The sequence below is a fragment of the Podarcis vaucheri genome (genome assembly GCF_965113315.1).
Source record: "Podarcis vaucheri genome assembly, chromosome: 13".
NCBI lineage: Eukaryota > Metazoa > Chordata > Lepidosauria > Squamata > Lacertidae > Podarcis > Podarcis vaucheri.
Genome location: NC_138751.1, coordinates 24,747,096 through 24,766,077, shown reverse-complemented (window position 1 = coordinate 24,766,077; position 18,982 = coordinate 24,747,096). Strand labels below are relative to the sequence as shown.

The window sequence follows — 18,982 nt, the reverse complement described above, 5'->3', positions numbered from 1 at the left end:
TCTGGGATGCCTCCCATTGTTGGCAAAGAACGGCGTCACTCCTGTGGACACGTGCTTCGTGTTGTTGTAAGCGAACTCGGCTAGCGGCAGGTAATCCACCCACGTCGCAGGCTGTTGATTGGCATAGCATCTCAGGTACTGCTGCATGATGGCATTGACCCTCTCTGCTTGCCCGTTGGTCTGCGGGTGTCTTGCTGATGCCAGATTGACCTTGACATTTAGAAAACCCATCAGCTTCTGCCAGAAAGACGAGATGAACTGGCGTCCGCGGTCGGACAGGATAGACCGTGGCAGGCCATGCACTTTGAACACGTGATCTATGAACAGTTTGGCGGTTTGTTCCGCCGTGGCCACCTTCGCACACGGAATGAAATGTGCCATCTTGGTGAACAAGTCCACCACCACTAGCACAGCTGTCTTGCCTCTCGAGCTGGGTAAATCCGTCACAAAGTCCAGGGCCACCCTCTCCCACGGTTCAAACGGCGTTTGCAGCGGTTCTAACAGTCCCGCCGGTGGTCTGTGTACCGGCTTGGCCCTCTGGCAGGTGTCGCACCTCGCGACGTAGTCCGCGACCTCCCCTCTCAGCCTGGGCCACCAGAAGTCTCTCGCGACTAATTCCATCGTTTTCTCTGTGCCAAAGTGACCGGCCGTGGGTGCGTCGTGCAACTGTTGCAGTACCTTGGCGCGAAGGTCGTCTCCTGGTACATAGACAGCCCCTTTGCGTAGGAGCAAGCCGTCCCGCACCTGGAACTCGTCCGTGGTAGCCGTGCCTCTGAGCAGTTCCGCCATCTTGTCTTGTGCGAATGAGTCGTCCCGCAATGCACGTCACACCGCATCCAGGTCTACTGTAGCTGAGGCACACGCCCACGCCGTCGGTGCGAAGATGTGCATGGCCGCCGCTGGCGTCACCTCTTCTAGGTATTGCGGTTTTCGGGACAGTGCATCCGCCATGATGTTGGTGTCGCCTGGGACGTACTCTATTCGGAAATTGAAGTCAGCAAAGAACTCCGCCCAACGTATCTGCCTCTGGTTCAGGAACTGAGCCGTGCGCCAGTGCTCCAGATTCTTGTGGTCCGTGCAGACCTGCACCGTGTGCTTGGCGCCGATTAGGAAGTGCCTCCACGCCTTGAAAGCTGCATGAATGGCCAGCAACTCCCTGTCCCAGATGGTGTAGTTCTGCTCCGACTTGCTGAGCTTTCTGGAGTAGAACGCTCCCGGCCGCCACACCCCCTGCGGGTCTCGCTGCAGCAGAACAGCTCCCACGGCTCTGTCTGACGCGTCTGTCTCTACCCTCAACGGTTTACTGGGGTCGATATGCAGCAGTTGCTTCTCCGATGCGAAGAGATGCTTGAGCGCTTGAAAGGACTGCTCCGCCTGCTCCGTCCAGATGAATTTCTTTTTTTTGGAGCTGAGCGTGTCCGTAATTGCTGCCGTCTGCATCGCGAACCCCTTGATAAACTTGCGATAGAAGTTGGCGAAGCCGACAAACCGCTGGACCTCCTTCCGGTTGCGCGGGCTCTTCCAATCCAATACCGCACGAACCTTGGTGCTGTCCATGGCTATCCCCTTGTCCGACAACTTGTATCCCAGGAAATCCACCTCCGTCGTGTCGAACTGGCACTTCTCCAGCTTGGCGTACAGTCTATGTTGTTGCAACCTGCTGAGCACCTCCCTCACGTCTCGGTCGTGAGCTTGCTGCGAGTCCGAGAAAATCAGGATGTCATCCAGGAAGCAGACGCATGTCTTGTAGAGGAGTCCCTCCAACACGTGATGCATAAAAGCTTGAAAACAGTGAGAGCCATTTTGTAATCCAAAGGGCATAACCCTGTACTCGTAGGTGCCCAGCGGTGTGAACATGGCCGTCTTCCACTCATCGCCCTCCCGCATGCGGATGAGATTGTACGCCCCTCGTAGGTCCAACTTGGTGAACACGCGTCCCTTGCGCACCGTCGCGAGGAGGTCGTCAATCCTGGGCATGGGGTAATCAGACGGTTTGGTCATCTGGTTCAAAAGGCGGTAGTCCACAACGAGTCTTTTTTGGGGCGTGTCTTTCTTTTTCACGAAGAAAACGGGACTGCCCCCCACTGCTTTGGACTCTCTGATGAAGCCACGCTCCAGATTATGCTTGATGAACTGTTTGAGTTCCTGCATTTCATCTTCAGACATGGAGTATAGCCGCCCCTTCGGCAGCGTCGCCCCCGGTAGGAGGTCAATCTTGCAGTCATATGGCCGGTGAGGGGGTAGCTTGTCCGCCTCCTTCTCGCAGAAGACCTCCAAAAAGTTCGCGTATTTGTGGGGGACCGCTTGCAACGTTCCCAACTGCAGTTGTGATTCCTCCTCCTCTCCCTCCCGTCGGGGCAGGATGCAGTGTTCTGCGCAATAAGAGGAGCCGAAGATCAGTTGTCTCTGGTACCAAGCCAGTGTCGGACTGTGCCTGTCCAGCCAACTCATGCCCAACACAATGGGCGTGTCCGACAGTTGGGTGACATTAAAACTGATGACTTCCCTGTGGTTGCCAAGGCGCATCACCATTGGTGGCGTCTGCTTCACCACCTGCCCCCCTAGCAACTCTCTGCCATCCACTGTGACGACTTGCAGGGGCAGAGTGGCAGGCAATAGCTGTATAGCGTGCTGCTCCACAAAGCTCTGCGCTATAAAGTCTGCGTTGCTTCCAGAATCCACAGAAAGCGGCACTTCGATAGTGACGCCGTTGGGTAGCTGGAGAGACGCTGTGAGCTGCACTACTGGTTTGGGTGGGAGGGGATCCGTGGGTTGCAATATCGCTGGGGACTGCTTCACAGATGCGTCTGGCTGGGCCCCAGTGCCTCCGTCTCCAGCCAGACATCGTCGTTTCCCTGCTGTGGTTCTCCTTGCTGCGTTGCTGCAGTCACCATTGCTGAGGCTGCAGTGTGCTTGTGGAGCCTCCGGGGACACTCCTTCGCCAAATGGCCTGGATCCTCGCAGATGTAACACTTCCTGTTCCCTCTAGGAGGCTTCGCTTTCACTGCTGCCGGTGCTAGGGCTCTGGCTGCTGACTGAGCCCTTGCACCTCCAACCTCCATCGGTTCCCCTCCCCCTCCTGGCGGAGGTGTGGATTGCGCACGCGCTGCTTCCCTCGGAACGAAAGAGAAACTTCTCGCTGCTTCGCGCCCTCCACGTCCTTCATCTCTGCACCATGGACGTTCTTCCAGCCTCACCCCCACAGTCAGCGCCCTTTGGACCACCTCCTGCGTGCTTCGGGGCCTCTCCCCCCTTGCAATTTCATCCTTAACCGCAGAACTTAGACCCTCCCAGAAGAGGTCTCTGACAGGGGGCGAATCCCGATCCCATTCTAAAGCACTGACCAGCGCAAAAAATCGGGCGTGATACTGCCGGACGCTCGCCCTCCCTTGTTTTAGTCCATGAATCTCCCGTCTGGCAAGATCCACATCAATAGTAGACAAAAAACACGCATCCATCGCTTTGATAAAGGCATCTGCATTCTGAAGCGCCGGATCTTTATCCCTCCACAAATTGCGCAGCCAGGCTTTGGCATCCCCATGCAAATGGGACAATATGAACCCCACCTTCTCTTCCTCATCTCTAAAGTCTTTTGCCAGCAGTTGCAGTGCGCACATTACGTCTGCTCTAAAATTAGGGTACTGTTGCAAAGTCCCATCGAAGTGAGCCACAAGCCCTCCTGCTCTCCGTGCCAATCCCACGCCCTCCGGTCTGGGTCCCGGTTGCCCTTGCTTAACAAGCATTTCAAACCTGGCGTGTAGGTCTCTGTAGGCGGCTGTAGTCTCCTCCTCCCGTTTCCTGGAAGCCAATACCTCTGAGGACAACTGGGTCACTGCCTCTTGCAGCGCGGAGATCCTCTGTTCTTCCGTCATCTTGCTAACCTTTGTGAGCTTGCTTACAGACACCCCTCTTCCTCCCCTAGCGGCTTCTGCTCCCGCTGCGAGGTTTCAGGTTTCTGAAGCTTTGATGAGATGGGTCTTACTGTCAGAGCTGCTACCAGGTCCCAGCTCACATAGGACCACACCACACAGCGTCCACTTTAAAAGAGTCTTTATTGAGTTACAGGTTTCATTTCCGAACTGCAGCGTGCAGCTCTACACCTTCTGCCCTAGGTCGGCGAAGACCCATCTGAGTCCCCGCCTCTTGCACACCAGCTTAATACCCTAGCCTTGCTCCACCTCCTTCGCCTCTCCCTACGTCTCTGGGTCCTTCTGCCCCCCTGGGACTCCTCCCTTCTACTCTCCTCTGACGCTGACCCCCCTGATCCTTCCGCTTCCTTTCGGCGGGCTTTGGGACCTGGCTCACTCTCCGGGCTGCTTACTGCTCCAGCTTCCGCTGCATTTGAACTTGGCGCGCGCGCCCAACTCTCTACTTTCCTCTTGACCGTTGCCTCGCTCTCTGAGGAGGGCGTGACCACCCCTGACTCGTGCCCTCCCTCCTGCTGACGGCCTCCGGAACCCGATGCCTGGCTGCCTTCCTCCCTGCTGCTCTCAGTCTTGAGCGTGGGTCCCGACTTCCAGCTGCTGCTCTCTGAATCTCCTCTGTTCCCTTCCTCCTGGGGTGTCCCCCCGGATCCCCCCCTTGCTCTGCTCACTGGGGCTCCCTTTTGGGAGTCCTCTGACTCACTGCTTAGGCTTGGAGATCTCGGGTCGTCATCATCACTCATTCTCCCTTCGGTTTCCTCCCCCTCGCTCTCTGTTTCCACCCTTCTCTGCGTCTCTGCTTCTGAACCCCTGACACTATGTTTTAAAATATTATTTATATTTCTGCCAAATAAATTGTTGAGCTACCCTTCCCCAGAAAGTCGGTGTATGGTATGGGGAAGTTGGTGAAGTAAGGTCTAAGAAAAAAGGATTCGAAATTATACATGTTTGTTTATGTGTTTGTTTGTTTGTATTGTGTAATGTTTGTGTTCTTAAAAACTGTGAAAAACCAATAAAATTTTTATTAAAAAATATAATAATAAATTGTTGAGCTATTATGTTGCTTTGTATTGTGCCGTATTTCTATAGTATGTTAGGCACCAGGTGTGTGCTATGTTTACACAGACCACATTCTATGTAAATGAGTAGAGAAACAGGTACACAGCTAGTAAAAAATATATATGGGGACCCTCAGCTGGTAGACCATGGTGGCCAACTTTGGAGTCCAACCCCATTAGCCAACTTTGGTAGATGGACAGGGCAACCCACCTGTCCATCACATGACATAAATCGGTCAAAACCCCTTCATACATTTCCCAAACATGGGAACCACAAAGAAAGGGGGGGCTGTCCGTCCTATGTTTTGCAAGCCACTTCATGACATACCTTTCAACCTTCAAAATTAAAGACTTAAAGGAACAGCACAACACGGCTTCAGAGAGCTACCCTGGAAAGGAGGAACTTCTCCCCTCTCCTTGAGCAAGGCATACTTTGCTCCAGCAAAGGGACAACTGGGGGCCCACATGAAGCTCCCAATTGTTCCATTGAAGGCCTGGCTTTATTTATTTAGAAAAATATTTACCGTATATGCTGATATTCATACGTATATATCAGAGTGGTTTACAACAATTGTATATAAAACCATATAATAAGAACCATATTAAAAGGTTAAAATCAGAAACAGGCTGAGGATGTCAGGTGTAGGATGGGTGGAGAGGGCTCCCATAATTTGGTCAGCCAAAGGAGGAGACGTGATGGGCCTTGGTGTGCCCATGGAATGGAGGCTCCCAACAGCAGTGTAAAACCAATCCAGCCTCTGGCAACTTTCCTCCTGGCTTATAAATCGTTCTCATCCACAAAGGAATTCTTATTATGCATCTCATTCCTCCCAAGACACAAACAAGTGGGAATGAGCAGGTGAAGATTTTAAAATGGGGAAAACAACGTGAAAGCACTGTTATGCTGTATACAATCTTGTGACCAGGGATTCCAAGCGGGAGAGCAAATTGTCCAAATGAACTGTCCCAAATGTACATACCAAATCAGAAACACTTGCAGAAGTAGATTGCCTTGTGCTGGTATCTATCCAACCAGCTGAGGTAGTGCTGCTCTCCTATGACGCTGAGGACTCCGGCTCAGAGGACCAGCCTCCTTCACTGTCAGAGTCAATGTCCACTAAAGCCCCTTTAAGGGAACTGGTCCCTCTCATAGAAGGCCAAACTAGCTACAGGGCATTCCTGTTTCAGGCTCAGTTTGAGCATGACTGCTGAAAAAACAGCTCTGCTTTAATATAGTCCCCAGGCTGACCCCTGCAAGGAACCTTGTCCATACTACTTTCTCTGTGATGCCTTGTTTTGCATCCCTTCATCTCTGAGCTGCTGAGGTAGTCAGTCAAAAAGGAGAGCAATTTTGTAGGTCTCCTCCCCAAAGGAACACCTTACAGACCATCTCCCCGGCCTCCCTTTCACCTGGAAGACTTGAAGTCGATGTACATTGCATGAGTACTGCCTATTTCCCAGGAAAGATGTGCAGGCTGGGATTGCCTAGGATTGCAGATTGACCTCCAATTCTGTATCAAGCTGTGGTCATCCAGATCCTGATGGACTACAACTCCCATTTTCCTTTACCATAAGCCATGCTGACTGAGACAGATGGGAGATAGAGTCCATCAGCATCTCAAGGGCCACAGCTTTCCCTGGCTAACTCTATGCAGTATGTTGGCATATATAAAGGGCACTTCAGATACTTACTAAAGAGGCAGATGGGGGCAGCTAGTTTGCATATCAGTGACAGGTGGGACCAAGACAATGTTTATTAAATGTTTTGATCACTTTCAGAATTTTTTATTCCATTGCTCTAGTTATGTTTGCTAACATGGACTCTCTCATGAGCAAGGCTATTGGTGTTACAGTTCTGAAAGGTGAATTTGAGGAATAAGCTAAAATATGAAAAAGGCATTAAAAGGAGAGAATGGTATAGGTACTGAAGCCCCCAAAATAGCATTTACATTTTCTGAAGACTAATTTACCACACTGGTTCAGCCTAGCATCTATTTTGATGAATATACTTCCTTCCTTTGAGGTTTTTATGAATGCATTTCTAATAGATTGGCCTAATGGCTATGTTTAATTTTTGCAGTTCTGTTTTGCCATACACATCATTGCCTCTCATGAGGTTCCTGTATCTGTAGAGGTGGGTATCATAGAAAAAGTATTAGGGAGCAACCCTTTGCACAAAAAATTATAGTAAAGCAAAGCAAAGTTAAAGCGGCATGAAGTTTTACCAGATCCGAGCCTCATTTGAGAAGCAGAGCTGCTGCTCTACTTAAGCCTGCCAGATGGATAAAAATCCTTTAAATGCGGGTTTATGCCAGATTCATATGATCTAGCTGAATGGGTTTAGGATCCAGCGTAAACCCTCCCTTCTTGGTCTTGCCCATGTCATGCCACCGGGATGCTCATTTTGGGTTAGTTACACCAGTCTTGTCTCAGGTAGCTTTGGCTAGGTAGGCTGAGCCCTGGTTGAAAGGGTTGAGCAAGTTACACCTTTGACTGAGCCAGAGTTGGGGACTTAATGCTGGCTGAACCCAGATGAGCCAGGAATCAGCTGGCTGAGCGAAAGATCCATTGCATCCCAAACTGCTCATCCCAACAGATCCTGCCATGGTGCTTTGACCAAAAGAAGCAATCCACCCACTAACTATTCGAGTAACCTAGGGACACTGTTATATAAAGAGCCAAGTCCCCCACCTATTTATCTATTTTCACTTTGAAGTGCTTCCGAACTGCTAGGTTGGCAGGAGCAGGGACCGAGCAACGGGAGCTTACCCTGTCACGGGGATTCGAACTGCCAACCTTCTGATCGGCAAGTTCTAGGCTCTGTAGTTTAACCCACAGCTGAAAAAGAAATGAACAATGGAACAATAATTTGCTATAAGTAAGCTTTGATGAGTTTATCTCAGATTAATTTGGAAATTGTTGCTTTTCTTTGGGGAAGAGAAATAATCTTCCTAAGCCAGTCTAAAGGCTCACAGAAATTACCACTTCCACATCTCAAAGGAAGCTGGAGCCTCTTTCCATGGGGATACTAATAGAATGGCTGAATCCTTCACACCAGAGATAGAATGTAATAAAATGAAACTGATAGCCAGACAGCAGGAAGGACCAGGGTCACTTGCCTTACAAAATGGTTGCTCTTTCCACTTTAACATCAGAAACTGCTGGACTAGGGATCATAGCCCTGTGGCAACTTGTGTAAACTTGGCCCACGAGGTCTCACAATGCAGCCCAGGCACTCTCCCCTCTTTATAGACCATGTTATCTAGGGGGTGGTTTGTGTGCATGGGTGTGTACATGCTTTAGCTCCATTTTGGGCATGGGCTGTTTCTATGCAGCCCCATCTACTTTGTCGTAAGGGAATACTGTCTGGTGTGGGGGGGGGGATTTCCTATTTATTTCCCTAGAATGAATTATTCACAGCAAATGTCTGAATCTTCTCTCTATCATGTGAACTAATTTACTCATTTTCTGAGGGGTTTCTGGTGAGGAGTAAATAGGATAACGGATGAAAATCTCTAGGATCTCTAACACTCTCACTCTCTCCGATACACTGACTGACTGCCTCTCTCTCACACACAGAGATATGTTGCTGGGGAGAATAAGTTAATAGGCAGGACACGCCTCCTCTTCTCTGTGGAGTCAGCAGAGATCATCAGGAGATGGTCAGGATATTCTTGGGTATGGGAGGGGTGAAATCTCCTCAATCTAGGGGGTGGTTTGTGTGCATGGGTGTGTACATGCTTTAGCTCCATTTTGGGCATGGGCTGTTTCTATGCAGCCCCATCTACTTTGTCGTAAGGGAATACTGTCTGGTGTGGGGGGGGGATTTCCTATTTATTTCCCTAGAATGAATTATTCACAGCAAATGTCTGAATCTTCTCTCTATCATGTGAACTAATTTACTCATTTTCTGAGGGGTTTCTGGTGAGGAGTAAATAGGATAACGGATGAAAACCTACCTTTATGACCATCAAATATTATCTCTAAGTGAATGTGCCTGAGGATCATAGATACGTTGAGTAGTCCACCTGAAGGAAAGGTATAAAATTAAACATTCTTGAGTGGTAGCTGCAGCCACATGTGGGGGTGTTGTCCAGGGGAGGGGATAGAAGCATGCATGCTGCAAAAGTCATGATGATTTCCGTCTCGTCTGTGAGAGAAGTAGAAGGAGCTGAGAGTTAGAGGTGGGGAAGAATAGACAAACATCGGATTGGGAAGCCAACTCCTGCTCTGCCCTGATGAATCTCTTCTGGGTTCTCTGTAAGTTTGGGAAACTGGGAAGGGAATTCATGGATATGGTCAACTTCTTGAAAGATCTGGGGAAAGTAAACTCCATAATTCCCATCAGAGCTTTCCTAGGATAGTGTGTGTGTGTAAGATGGGAAGACTGATCATTACCAAGAATGGAGGAGTGGTTTTTAAAATTAATCGACTTAGCTTAGATCGTGAAATTGACATGTTTTATATGGAAAATTCTGGAGCATTTGAGGGAGCACATGCCTGTGTGAGAGGGGGATCATTGCAATTAGCGGTGGTGGATGGCACGGTGGGGAGTGGGTGATCGTAAAACTTTGACACACACCACCCCCCAAAAAAGAAAAAACTCAACAATTTTGTCCAGATCTGTAGTTTTGGAAATTTGGCAAGCTGTATGACAATAGGTTCTGTGAAGTTTCCATTATAGATCATAAGTCCTATGCAGAAGAAGATGGCATAAAGCATACTGGGACAAGTTAAGCTGGGTTGAAGCCAGTTCCAACCCATTTTCAACAGAAGGGCTGCTGCTCTAAGTGAGGCAGGGGAAAAACAAGTCTAAAAAATATTGTTCTACTTGAGGTTGCCAGGACTCGAGACTGATTTGAATGAGCTCAGGTTCCAGTCTAAGTCACCTGCTCCTTGGCACATCCCTGCAACAGCCTTCTGGAGGACTTACAGTGCCCTCAGTTTAACTAGCTAAGCTATGATGAGCATATCTTTGTCTGAGCTGCATGGTGAGCCTAGCTGAGGGAGAGATCTGTTGCATCCTAAGATGCACATGTCTTTAGATCTTGTGATAGGATTGCGCCTGAGGACTGCAGAAAAGCCAAGCTGTTTCCAACAGACATTTTAAAAAATAAACCAAAATTAGGTCTTCCTCTTTAACTTGTGGAGGACATTTCATGAAAACATCTAACTTCCTTTTCTTTTTCTTCTTCTTATCGTCTTCTAGTACTAACTGCAAGAGAATAAAGGATTTCAGTTTAAGAATGGCTGGCTTATACAACATAATGTAAATGTACACATTAAAGAAGTGTTGGGAGAAGGAACAGTGTGAAACACATGGGGAAAAGGGCAATTTTATTGGTTTCTCCTAAGCTCTGCGAATGCACATGCTTGTTTAATCTCTTTCACACACCATGCACTCCTTTTGCACCCAGAAAGAAAAATGCACCAGAATAGGGGGTGCTCTGGTATATAGGAATCTTGGCAATTATATGCCTTTACATTAACTCTCATCGCGGGTGGCGCTGTGGGCTAAAGCCTCAGCGCCTAGGGCTTGCCGATCGAAAGGTCGGCGGTTCGAATCCCCGCGGCGGGGTGCGCTCCCGCTGCTCGGTCCCAGCGCCTGCCAACCTAGCAGTTCGAAAGCACCCCCGGGGGCAAGTAGATAAATAGGTACCGCTTACCAGCGGGAAGGTAAACGGCGTTCCGTGTGCGGCTCTGGCTCGCCAGAGCAGCGTTGTCACGCTGGCCACGTGACCCGGAAGTGTCTCCGGACAGCGCTGGCCCCCGGCCAATAAATGTGAGATGGGCGCACAAACCCCAGAGTCTGGCAAGACTGGCCCGTTTGGGCAGGGGTACCTTTACCTTTACCTTTATATACGTATTGCTTGCATAATTGGAAACTACCAGCAGGGGCGTTCCAAGGGGGGGCTCACTCCGGGTGCCATTCCAAAGGGGGGGTGTGACAAAAAGCAGACCCCCAATTGGCGGCAACCCCCAGGGCACATGCCATTTGCCGTGCCCCTCCCACGGGCGGTGCACTGTGCCCTGTGGGCGGTGCACCACACCCCTGGGCTGCACGCCACACCCCCTGAGACGAGCACCGCTCTGGGTACCAGAGCAGGTTGCTTCACATCTGACTACCAGGGATTGCTAGTAAACACTTAAGACAATCCAAAAGGCTGCAGCAAAAAATAACAGATTGAGAGAATTATTAAATCATTACTCTGCCCTTGTGTTTACTTGTTAAAACATATTATAAACACAATGCATGGATGTTATTGCAGGTGCTCTGCTTGTAAATCACTGGTGTTTGGGTGATGTCAAAGATTCAGAGCTTTGCACTTCTACAGGTGAGTTTGAGACTCTGCAAGTCTGTGTGTTTGTGTGTGTGAAGGATTGAAGAGAATGGTGAGGGGGTGTTCCTCTACTCATTCCAAATGTTTAATGCTAAATGTTCATTATAAAAGAAGGTCAGGGATGTTTTGTTTCATCATCAAGCTTATAGAAAATATGAGGTGTACTAGAAGCTGCCACCCACACTTTCTCAGCTCATCAATCCCACCAGCCCTCCATCCCCTCCACCTGGCTAACCCCTCCTTCATTTACCCCTCACTCACCCCCTTGACTATCCCCTCATATCTTGCCCAAACCTCCCCTTTAAGCTAGGCTGAACCCTCCTTCCTTCTTCTATACATTTTTAAGAATTAAATTGAGAATTTGCAACCCCAAATTTCTAAATAAAAATTGAGGTGACATTAAAATGTTTTAAATAAATATCTGAAGAAGTGTGCATGCACACAAAAGCTCATACCAAGAACTAACTTAGTTGGTCTTTAAGGTGCTACTGGAAGGAATTTTTTTATTTTAAATAAATAAAACAGAGTAGAAGACTGGCATGCCACTTTCCCCAAAAAGAAATAATTAAAAACAGTATACAATAAACAATTATGGGGGGAAACAGTGCTAAAAAGCAATACAGTAAGACAAAAACAAAGGTGATAAAGCAATCTAATTCCACATGATTCCTCAAATGCTCACCCTCCATTGCAGCTACATTTTCGCATACTCTCTGTATTCATTTATGCTCTTTATTTATTTCTTCCGTTTGTTCTCTAGGTGAACTTCCTGCTCCTGATTTATTCTTGAATTCAACTTTGGTTCCTGAAGGGGAAATTATCACAATACTCTGTATGGCTCCATCAGAGGTTGTGGTGACCAGATTTTTTTTCTGTAAAGATGGGGCTCCTATTTCATTCAAGAAAGCAACATCTCAATCTGCTCAATACATAGTCTATGCATCACTGAAGAATACTGGCCAATACTCCTGTGGTTATCAGCAAAATAATGCAAAGAACCAAGTGAAGACATCTGCCCTCAGTGTTGCTCGGAATCTGGTTTTCCACTCAGGTAAGGTTGTAGAAATGATCAGTGTAGAGTTGAAATGAATGACAGACGAGTGGCAAGTGTCATATGGGAGGCATCTACCGAGCATGTCTCAGGGAGTCCCTTTTATTGAATATTACAGCATTGCCACATATGTGCTTGTTGCTGATTGGTTAACACAAATACAATACAAGGGTTGCATACAGGCATTAATCATCAATAGATTAAAGGTTGGGAAAGGGAACACAGAATTAGACAGGCATGAAAACCTCCTTATTAAACAATTACTAATGATTGATATGGCAAAGCTTAACAGGGCATAACTATTGTATTCCATAGATGTGGTCAACCATGCATTAGGAACAGGTCAGGATATGATGTTTCATGAACTCAATGTGAACCGAACAATCTAGGAAGGAATGTTTCAGCTCAGAGCAGTATGCCAGACTCATGTGCAGAAGCAAATGTGCAGAAGCAAAACTTCCCATCACTTGCAAGAGAATGTTGCATGGTGGGATAGTCCTGTTTAGAGTTCCAGCTAGCCAGCCATGCCATATTCCAGGACTGTCCATTTAATTTCCCACCCATTTGGTTTCTATGCCCCCACGACAACTGTTATAGCCACAGAGCATGTTCAGACTTCCCTGGAGCACATTCATATAGTCATATAAATGAAAATAGGTGCTGTTTTGAACCTATGCAACCAATGTTGGAGAATCTGGCCAATAGCATGGAGATGACAACACTTCTCCAGGGACACTGTTTAATGGCCTATTAAAAATAGGTATTGCTATTAGGCAGCTTATCAAAAACATTCATGATTTATGTGTCTAGCCTCTAGGGATGGGGCTTAGATCAGCCTAAATCCATCCTGCTTCATTTCTTTTGGCACATCATGTTTTTCTAAAGAGTGCATGAAAGGTTACATATGTTCTTCCATCCAGCTCAGTTATACATTGAGTAATGAAATGAATGATTCTTAGTCATAACAATTGATTTTTAGTTCAAATCAAACCCATTGTTATGATGCACCTTAATATATACATTAATGTACTCATTTTGTATGCATTCTTCAAAATATGCATTTTAGCATTGCTTTTCAATGCATTTCCAAATAAAATACACACGTTATATTAAAATACATATAAAGTGGGCCCCTTTTGTGACAAAACCACATTAAAAAATCCAGAGAAGTGTGTGATCCAATCAGGAGTTTTGTTCTGATCCACAGTTCGGTTTGGCACCACTGCCTTGATAAGAGCACATTTATGAGAGCTTTGTGTTTCTTGATGGGTTGATGAGCCATGCTTTTCTGATATTGTCCATGTTTTTTCCTGCCCAGGTAATTGTCCTTCCAATGGTAAGTAAGCAGCATCAATGAGTAATAATATTTATTTATCTTTTTGTTTGTTTTAGTATGCCATTTTAAATCTTAACAGAAAGACAAAATAATGCAATCTATACTCAAACACAATCACGAAAAGAAAACATTTTTTTTCTCATTTCCCATCAGAGATCATTAATACCCTAATGCCAAATTTATAGAATCTTTTTGCCACTGTGGAAAGTTTGATAGCACTCTTGCTGTCAATGTCTGAATTTTTCTCCTTTTTTGCAAAGACAAATGATTGCCATCAATCAAGAGCCAGTTGGCTATACAGAGAGTCAGGGAAATGCATCACTCTTTACTGGCTTTCCTGCTATTTGTGCATGCTTTTCACCATACCTCTTTATGCCCCATTCCGTGCCCAATAAGCATGGGGCGCCTTTGCCCAGCGGGACTGTGGACCATAGATTGCAGCAAAATACTGGGCAAGGTTTCGGTCAGTATCTTTTCTCTGTGTGATGGGCTCATGGGAAAAAGCTGCCCCATGAACCCTTGCTGAAGGGGCGGGGAGGAAGCTTACATAAGTCTCCTTCCCCTGGAGCTCACAGTCATTTTTCTTTGAGAGTATAGAGGTGGGCCCCATAAGAGGACAGGACTGACCATGGCAACCCCAAGCATCGTTTCAGTATCTGCCTAGTTGGAATCTGCACCCTGGTCCCCCAGTGAGACCTTGCATGCTTGGCTGGCACCACTGCAAGATTCAACACCTGCTGACTCCTGTCGTATAGGTCAGAAGAGATCCAAACCCAGCGGATCCATTCCATCTACATGGGGATTGTGGAATGGTAAACTGATCCTGCGACCCAATGCCATGCAAACCCTTGCCCTGCCTGCTGCTGTCAATAAAGATTTGGCCTGATTTTATCCCATCATCAATGTGCTGTCTGACTATTTTGCTGTTCTCATGGGTCACATAATGTGCCTGCCTGGGCAAAGAATGATTAAAAGAAACCAGCCACAAATAGATCATAGAAATTGATTGATTGATATTATTTGAGAAAATCAATAGGAGTATATAATCGCTAGAATAGGGATTGAGAACCTGTGGCATACACCTGGCCCATGAGGTCTCTCAATGCAGTCTTTATAGGCCTTGGGAGTGGTCAGGCTACATGGGGGCTGGTTTGTGTGCATGGGAGTGTACATGATTTAGCTCCCTCTTAGGTATTATCTGCTTGTTTGCAGCCCCACTCATTTTATGCTGGAAAAATGTTTCCTACTTATATCCTTAGAAGGAATTTCCAACCATGATTAATGTCTGAATCTTCTCTCTATCATGTGAACTAAGCTACTAATTTTCAGAGGGGTTTCTGATGGGTGTTAAATGGGATAACAGATGAAAAGCTGCCTTTCTGACAATCAAATATTCTCTAAGTGAATGTGCCTGAGGGTCAGAGATACATTGAATACATCAGAAGGAATGGTGTAAAAATTATACATTCTTGAGTCATAGCTGCCACCAAATTTGAGGGTGTGCCCTAGAGGGAGGGGATAGAAACATGCATTCTGCAAAAGTTCTTGACATAGGATTGCCTCGTAGGATCTTTTTGCTCACCTAACTATTAATCTTCTATAACTTTTTAAGAATTAAATTGAGAGTCTGTAAGCCCAAATTTCTAAATAAAAATTGAGGTGGCATTAAAATGCTTTAAATGAATAAAACAGTAGAACACTTGCTTAACACTTTCCCCAGAAAGAAATAATTAAAGGTAGTATACAACAAACAATTATGGGAAAAAACCAGTGCTAAAAACAATAAAGTAAACAAAATAATGGTAATAAAGCAATCTAATGCCGATTGATTACTCAAATGTTCACCCTCCATTGCAACTGCATTTTCACCTAGTCCCTGCATTCATTTATGCTTTTTCTTTATTTCTTCCGTTTGTTCATTCTCTAGGTGAACTTCCTGCTCCTGATTTACTCTTGAATGCAACTTTGGTTCCTGAAGGGGAAACTATCACAGCACTATGTTTCGCTCCATCAGAGGTTGTGGTGACTGGATTTTTCTTCTGTAAAGATGGGGCTCTTGTTTCAGTCGAGAAAGCAATATGCCAAATTACTCAATACATAGTCTATTCATCGCCGAAGAATGCTGGGCATTATTCTTGTGGTTACCAGCAGAAGGATTCAAAGAACCAAGTGAAGACATCTGCCCTCAGTGTTGCTCAGAATCTGATTGTCCAGTCAGGTAAGATTGTCAGGGACCTGCAAGGGAATGTTGCATGGTGGGATAGTCCTGTTTAGGGTTCCAGCTAGCCAGCCATGCCATATTCTAGCATAGTCCATTTCATTCTCCATCCATCTGGTTTCTATCCCCCCACCACAATAATTTATCAGTATTTCATAGCCACAGAACATGTTCAGACCTCCCTGATCTGCTTTTGAGATTACAGTGTTCAAACCTTACAGTGTTTTTAAAAATGTTTTTCATCTGTTTACATACAACTAGCACATGCCTTGAGTGTGTAAGGTGCCATTTTGGTTGCATAAGGTTTGACACTCAACTCTGAACAAATAGATCGTGGAAAATGTATGGATGATTGTTTCTGTAGATCAAGGGGAGTGAGTTCCTCCAGAGTGCTTTGATGGCATCTGAAGGCACAGAATTTCTAAATGATCAGCATAGATGTAACCAGTTTTCCCTGTTCCAGGGAGGGAGGTAAATGATAGGTACATCCTTATCCCATGAGCTGGAATACTTTATGCACTCCTCTCAATTTTCCACTGTAGGCATAAAAATATTTTGAGCTGTGTGCATAGTTGCATTAATCCTTATGCCCTTTTAGTACTGCATAGCAAAACAGCTATGCCAACATTTCCCTTACCATGTCATCTCAACCCAGGTTTTTGCTAACAATAGGACCATCCTTGACTACAAATTAAGATTAAGTGGAAGAGATTGAACCACAAAGCTAGGTTCAGGTGAATCTCTAAACCAAACCTTTGTTTAGCTGCTATGTCAGTCATTCTATGCTGCCAACATGTTCCTATATGAGAGAATCAATAGGAGTATATAAACAGAGTAGGAAAAGTGCTGTGATACACTTGTACATTCTTCCAACAAGCATCAAACTGTAGGGAACTTGTTAACGTCTGTCTGCTGATTTAACTATCTGTATCTGGCAGTGGCGTAGCGTGGGTTGTCAGCACCCGGGGCAAGGCAAGTAATTTGCGCCCCCTAACCCGTGGATTTGCGCCCCCTAACCCTAACCCCCAGATGTTGCGCCTGGTGCGGCCCGCCCCCCCTGCACCCCCCACGCTATGCCACTGGTATCTGGTCATATCTGAATAGACACAAAAACCTTTCTGATTTTTTTTCTATTCAATCCAGGTCAGACAATATCTCCCTATATTTGGATTCTCCGCTCCTCATTGGTGCTTCTTCTCCTGCTCTCAGCGCCAATCATGACCTGTTTCATGGAAAAGTGTAATTGCTCCTTGGTCGGACATAGAAACTAGGTAATCCCACTGGAAGAAAGAAAAATGCCTCCAGGCTGTTCTTTGTCTATCCTCCTTCTCTCATCCATCTATTCACTTACAGTAATGTTTCCAGTATTCTACTAAGCCCAGGTCAAGTACTGGTTTTGACCTTTAAGGTTCCAATAAATGGCATGGGTTCCATAAGTTTTTATAGCAGGTACTGGAAGCAATACAGCAAAGGTGTCTCCAGACTCTTCTTTGTCTGTCCTTCTAAACTCATCCATCTATTCACTTACAATAATGTTTTCAGTATTTTGCTAAGGTACTGAAAACAATACAGCAAAGATGTCTACGTAGTATTAATTAATGGACATCAATGTATAGCCTTTTATCTGCTGGGATTTATATTATCTGCTGCTTATTTTAACATGCCTATGTTTTAAAATATTATTTGTATTTCTGCCAAATAAATTGTTTCACTATTATGTTGCTTCAATTGTGCCGTATTTCTATAATATGTTAGCCACCTGGTGTGTGCTATGTTTACAAAGACCACATTCTATGTAAAGGAGTATAGAAAAAGATACACAAATAGGAAAACAATTATATAGGGATCTTCAGCAGGTAAACCATGGTGGGGACCTTTTGGGGTCCAACCCCATTAGTCAACTTTGATAGATGGCCAGGGCAACCCACCTGTCTGTCACATGATGTAATTCTGTTAAAATCCCTTCAGACGTTATCCAAACATGTGAAACACAAAGAAAGGGGGGGTTGTCCACCCTACGTTTTGCAAGCCACTTCATGACACTCCTTTCAATATCCAAAACTAAGGACTCAAAGGAACAGCACAAGACAGCTTCAAAGAGCTTCACTGAAAGAAGAAAATTCTTCCCTCTCCTTGAGCAAGGCATGCTTTGCTCCAGCAAAGGGACAACTGGGGGCTCATGTGAAGCTCCCAATTATTACATTGAAGGCCTGACTTTATTTATTTAGAAAAATATTTATATACTGATATTCATATGAAAATATCAGAGTGGTTTACAACAATGGTACATAAAGCCATATAATAAGAACCATATTGAAAGGTTAAAATCAGAAACAAGCTGAGGATGTCAGGTCTAGAATGGGTGGAGAGGGCTCCCATAATTTGGTCAGCCAAAGGAGGAGGCGTGATGGGCCTTGTTGTGCTCATGGACTGGAGGCTTCCCACACCAGTGTAAAACCAATCCAGCCTATGGCAACTTCCCTCCTGGCTCCTCAATAGTTCTCATCCACAAATGCATTCTTATTACACACCTCAGTCCTCCCAAGACACAAGCAAGTGGGAATGAGCAGCCAAAGATTTTAAAATGGGTGAAACACTGTGAAAGCACTGTTATGCTGTATACCATCTTATGACCAGGGATTCCAGGTGGGAGAGCAAATTGTCCAAACAAGCTGTCCCAGATGTACATACCAAATCAGAAGCACTTGCAGAAGTGCTTGTGCTGGTATCTAGCCAACCAGATGAGGTTGTGCTGCTCTTCTAGGATGCTGAGGGGATCAGCCTCCTTCACTGTCAGAGTCAATGTTCATTAAAGTCCATTTAAGGGAACTGGTCCTTCTCACAGAAGGCCAAAATAGCCACAGGGAAGTTCCTATTTAAGGCTCAGTCTTAACATGACTGTTGAAAAAGCAGCTCTGCTTTAATAGAGTCCCCAAACTGAATCCTGCAAGGAACCCTGTCCTTAGTACTTTCTCTGTCATGCCTTGCTTTGCACCCCCTCATCTCTGTGCTGCTGAGGTAGTCAGTCCAAATGAAGAGCAATTTCGTAGGTCTC

The 18,982-nt window shown here is 46.0% G+C and overlaps 1 protein-coding gene across 2 annotated transcripts in view; it reads left to right on the top strand.

The window, feature by feature from the left end:
• LOC309517308 (uncharacterized protein) overlaps nt 1-17,586 on the top strand; it is a 38,385-nt gene extending 20,799 nt beyond the window's left edge. The window contains exons 1-7 of one of the 2 annotated variants that reach the window (XM_082196452.1): nt 8,921-9,241; nt 11,251-11,316; nt 12,083-12,373; nt 13,692-13,709; nt 15,637-15,927; nt 17,071-17,376; nt 17,482-17,586. In XM_082196452.1, the coding sequence (XP_082052578.1) occupies nt 9,220-9,241; nt 11,251-11,316; nt 12,083-12,373; nt 13,692-13,709; nt 15,637-15,927; nt 17,071-17,198 (816 nt within the window). In that variant the 5' untranslated portion in view covers nt 8,921-9,219 and the 3' untranslated portion in view covers nt 17,199-17,376; nt 17,482-17,586. Of the gene's footprint in view, nt 1-8,920; nt 9,242-11,250; nt 11,317-12,082; nt 12,374-13,691; nt 13,710-15,636; nt 15,928-17,070; nt 17,377-17,481 lie in introns of those variants that run through there. The other variant, XM_082196451.1, reaches the window with a different exon arrangement.
• The last annotated feature ends 1,396 nt before the right edge of the window (nt 17,587-18,982 follow it).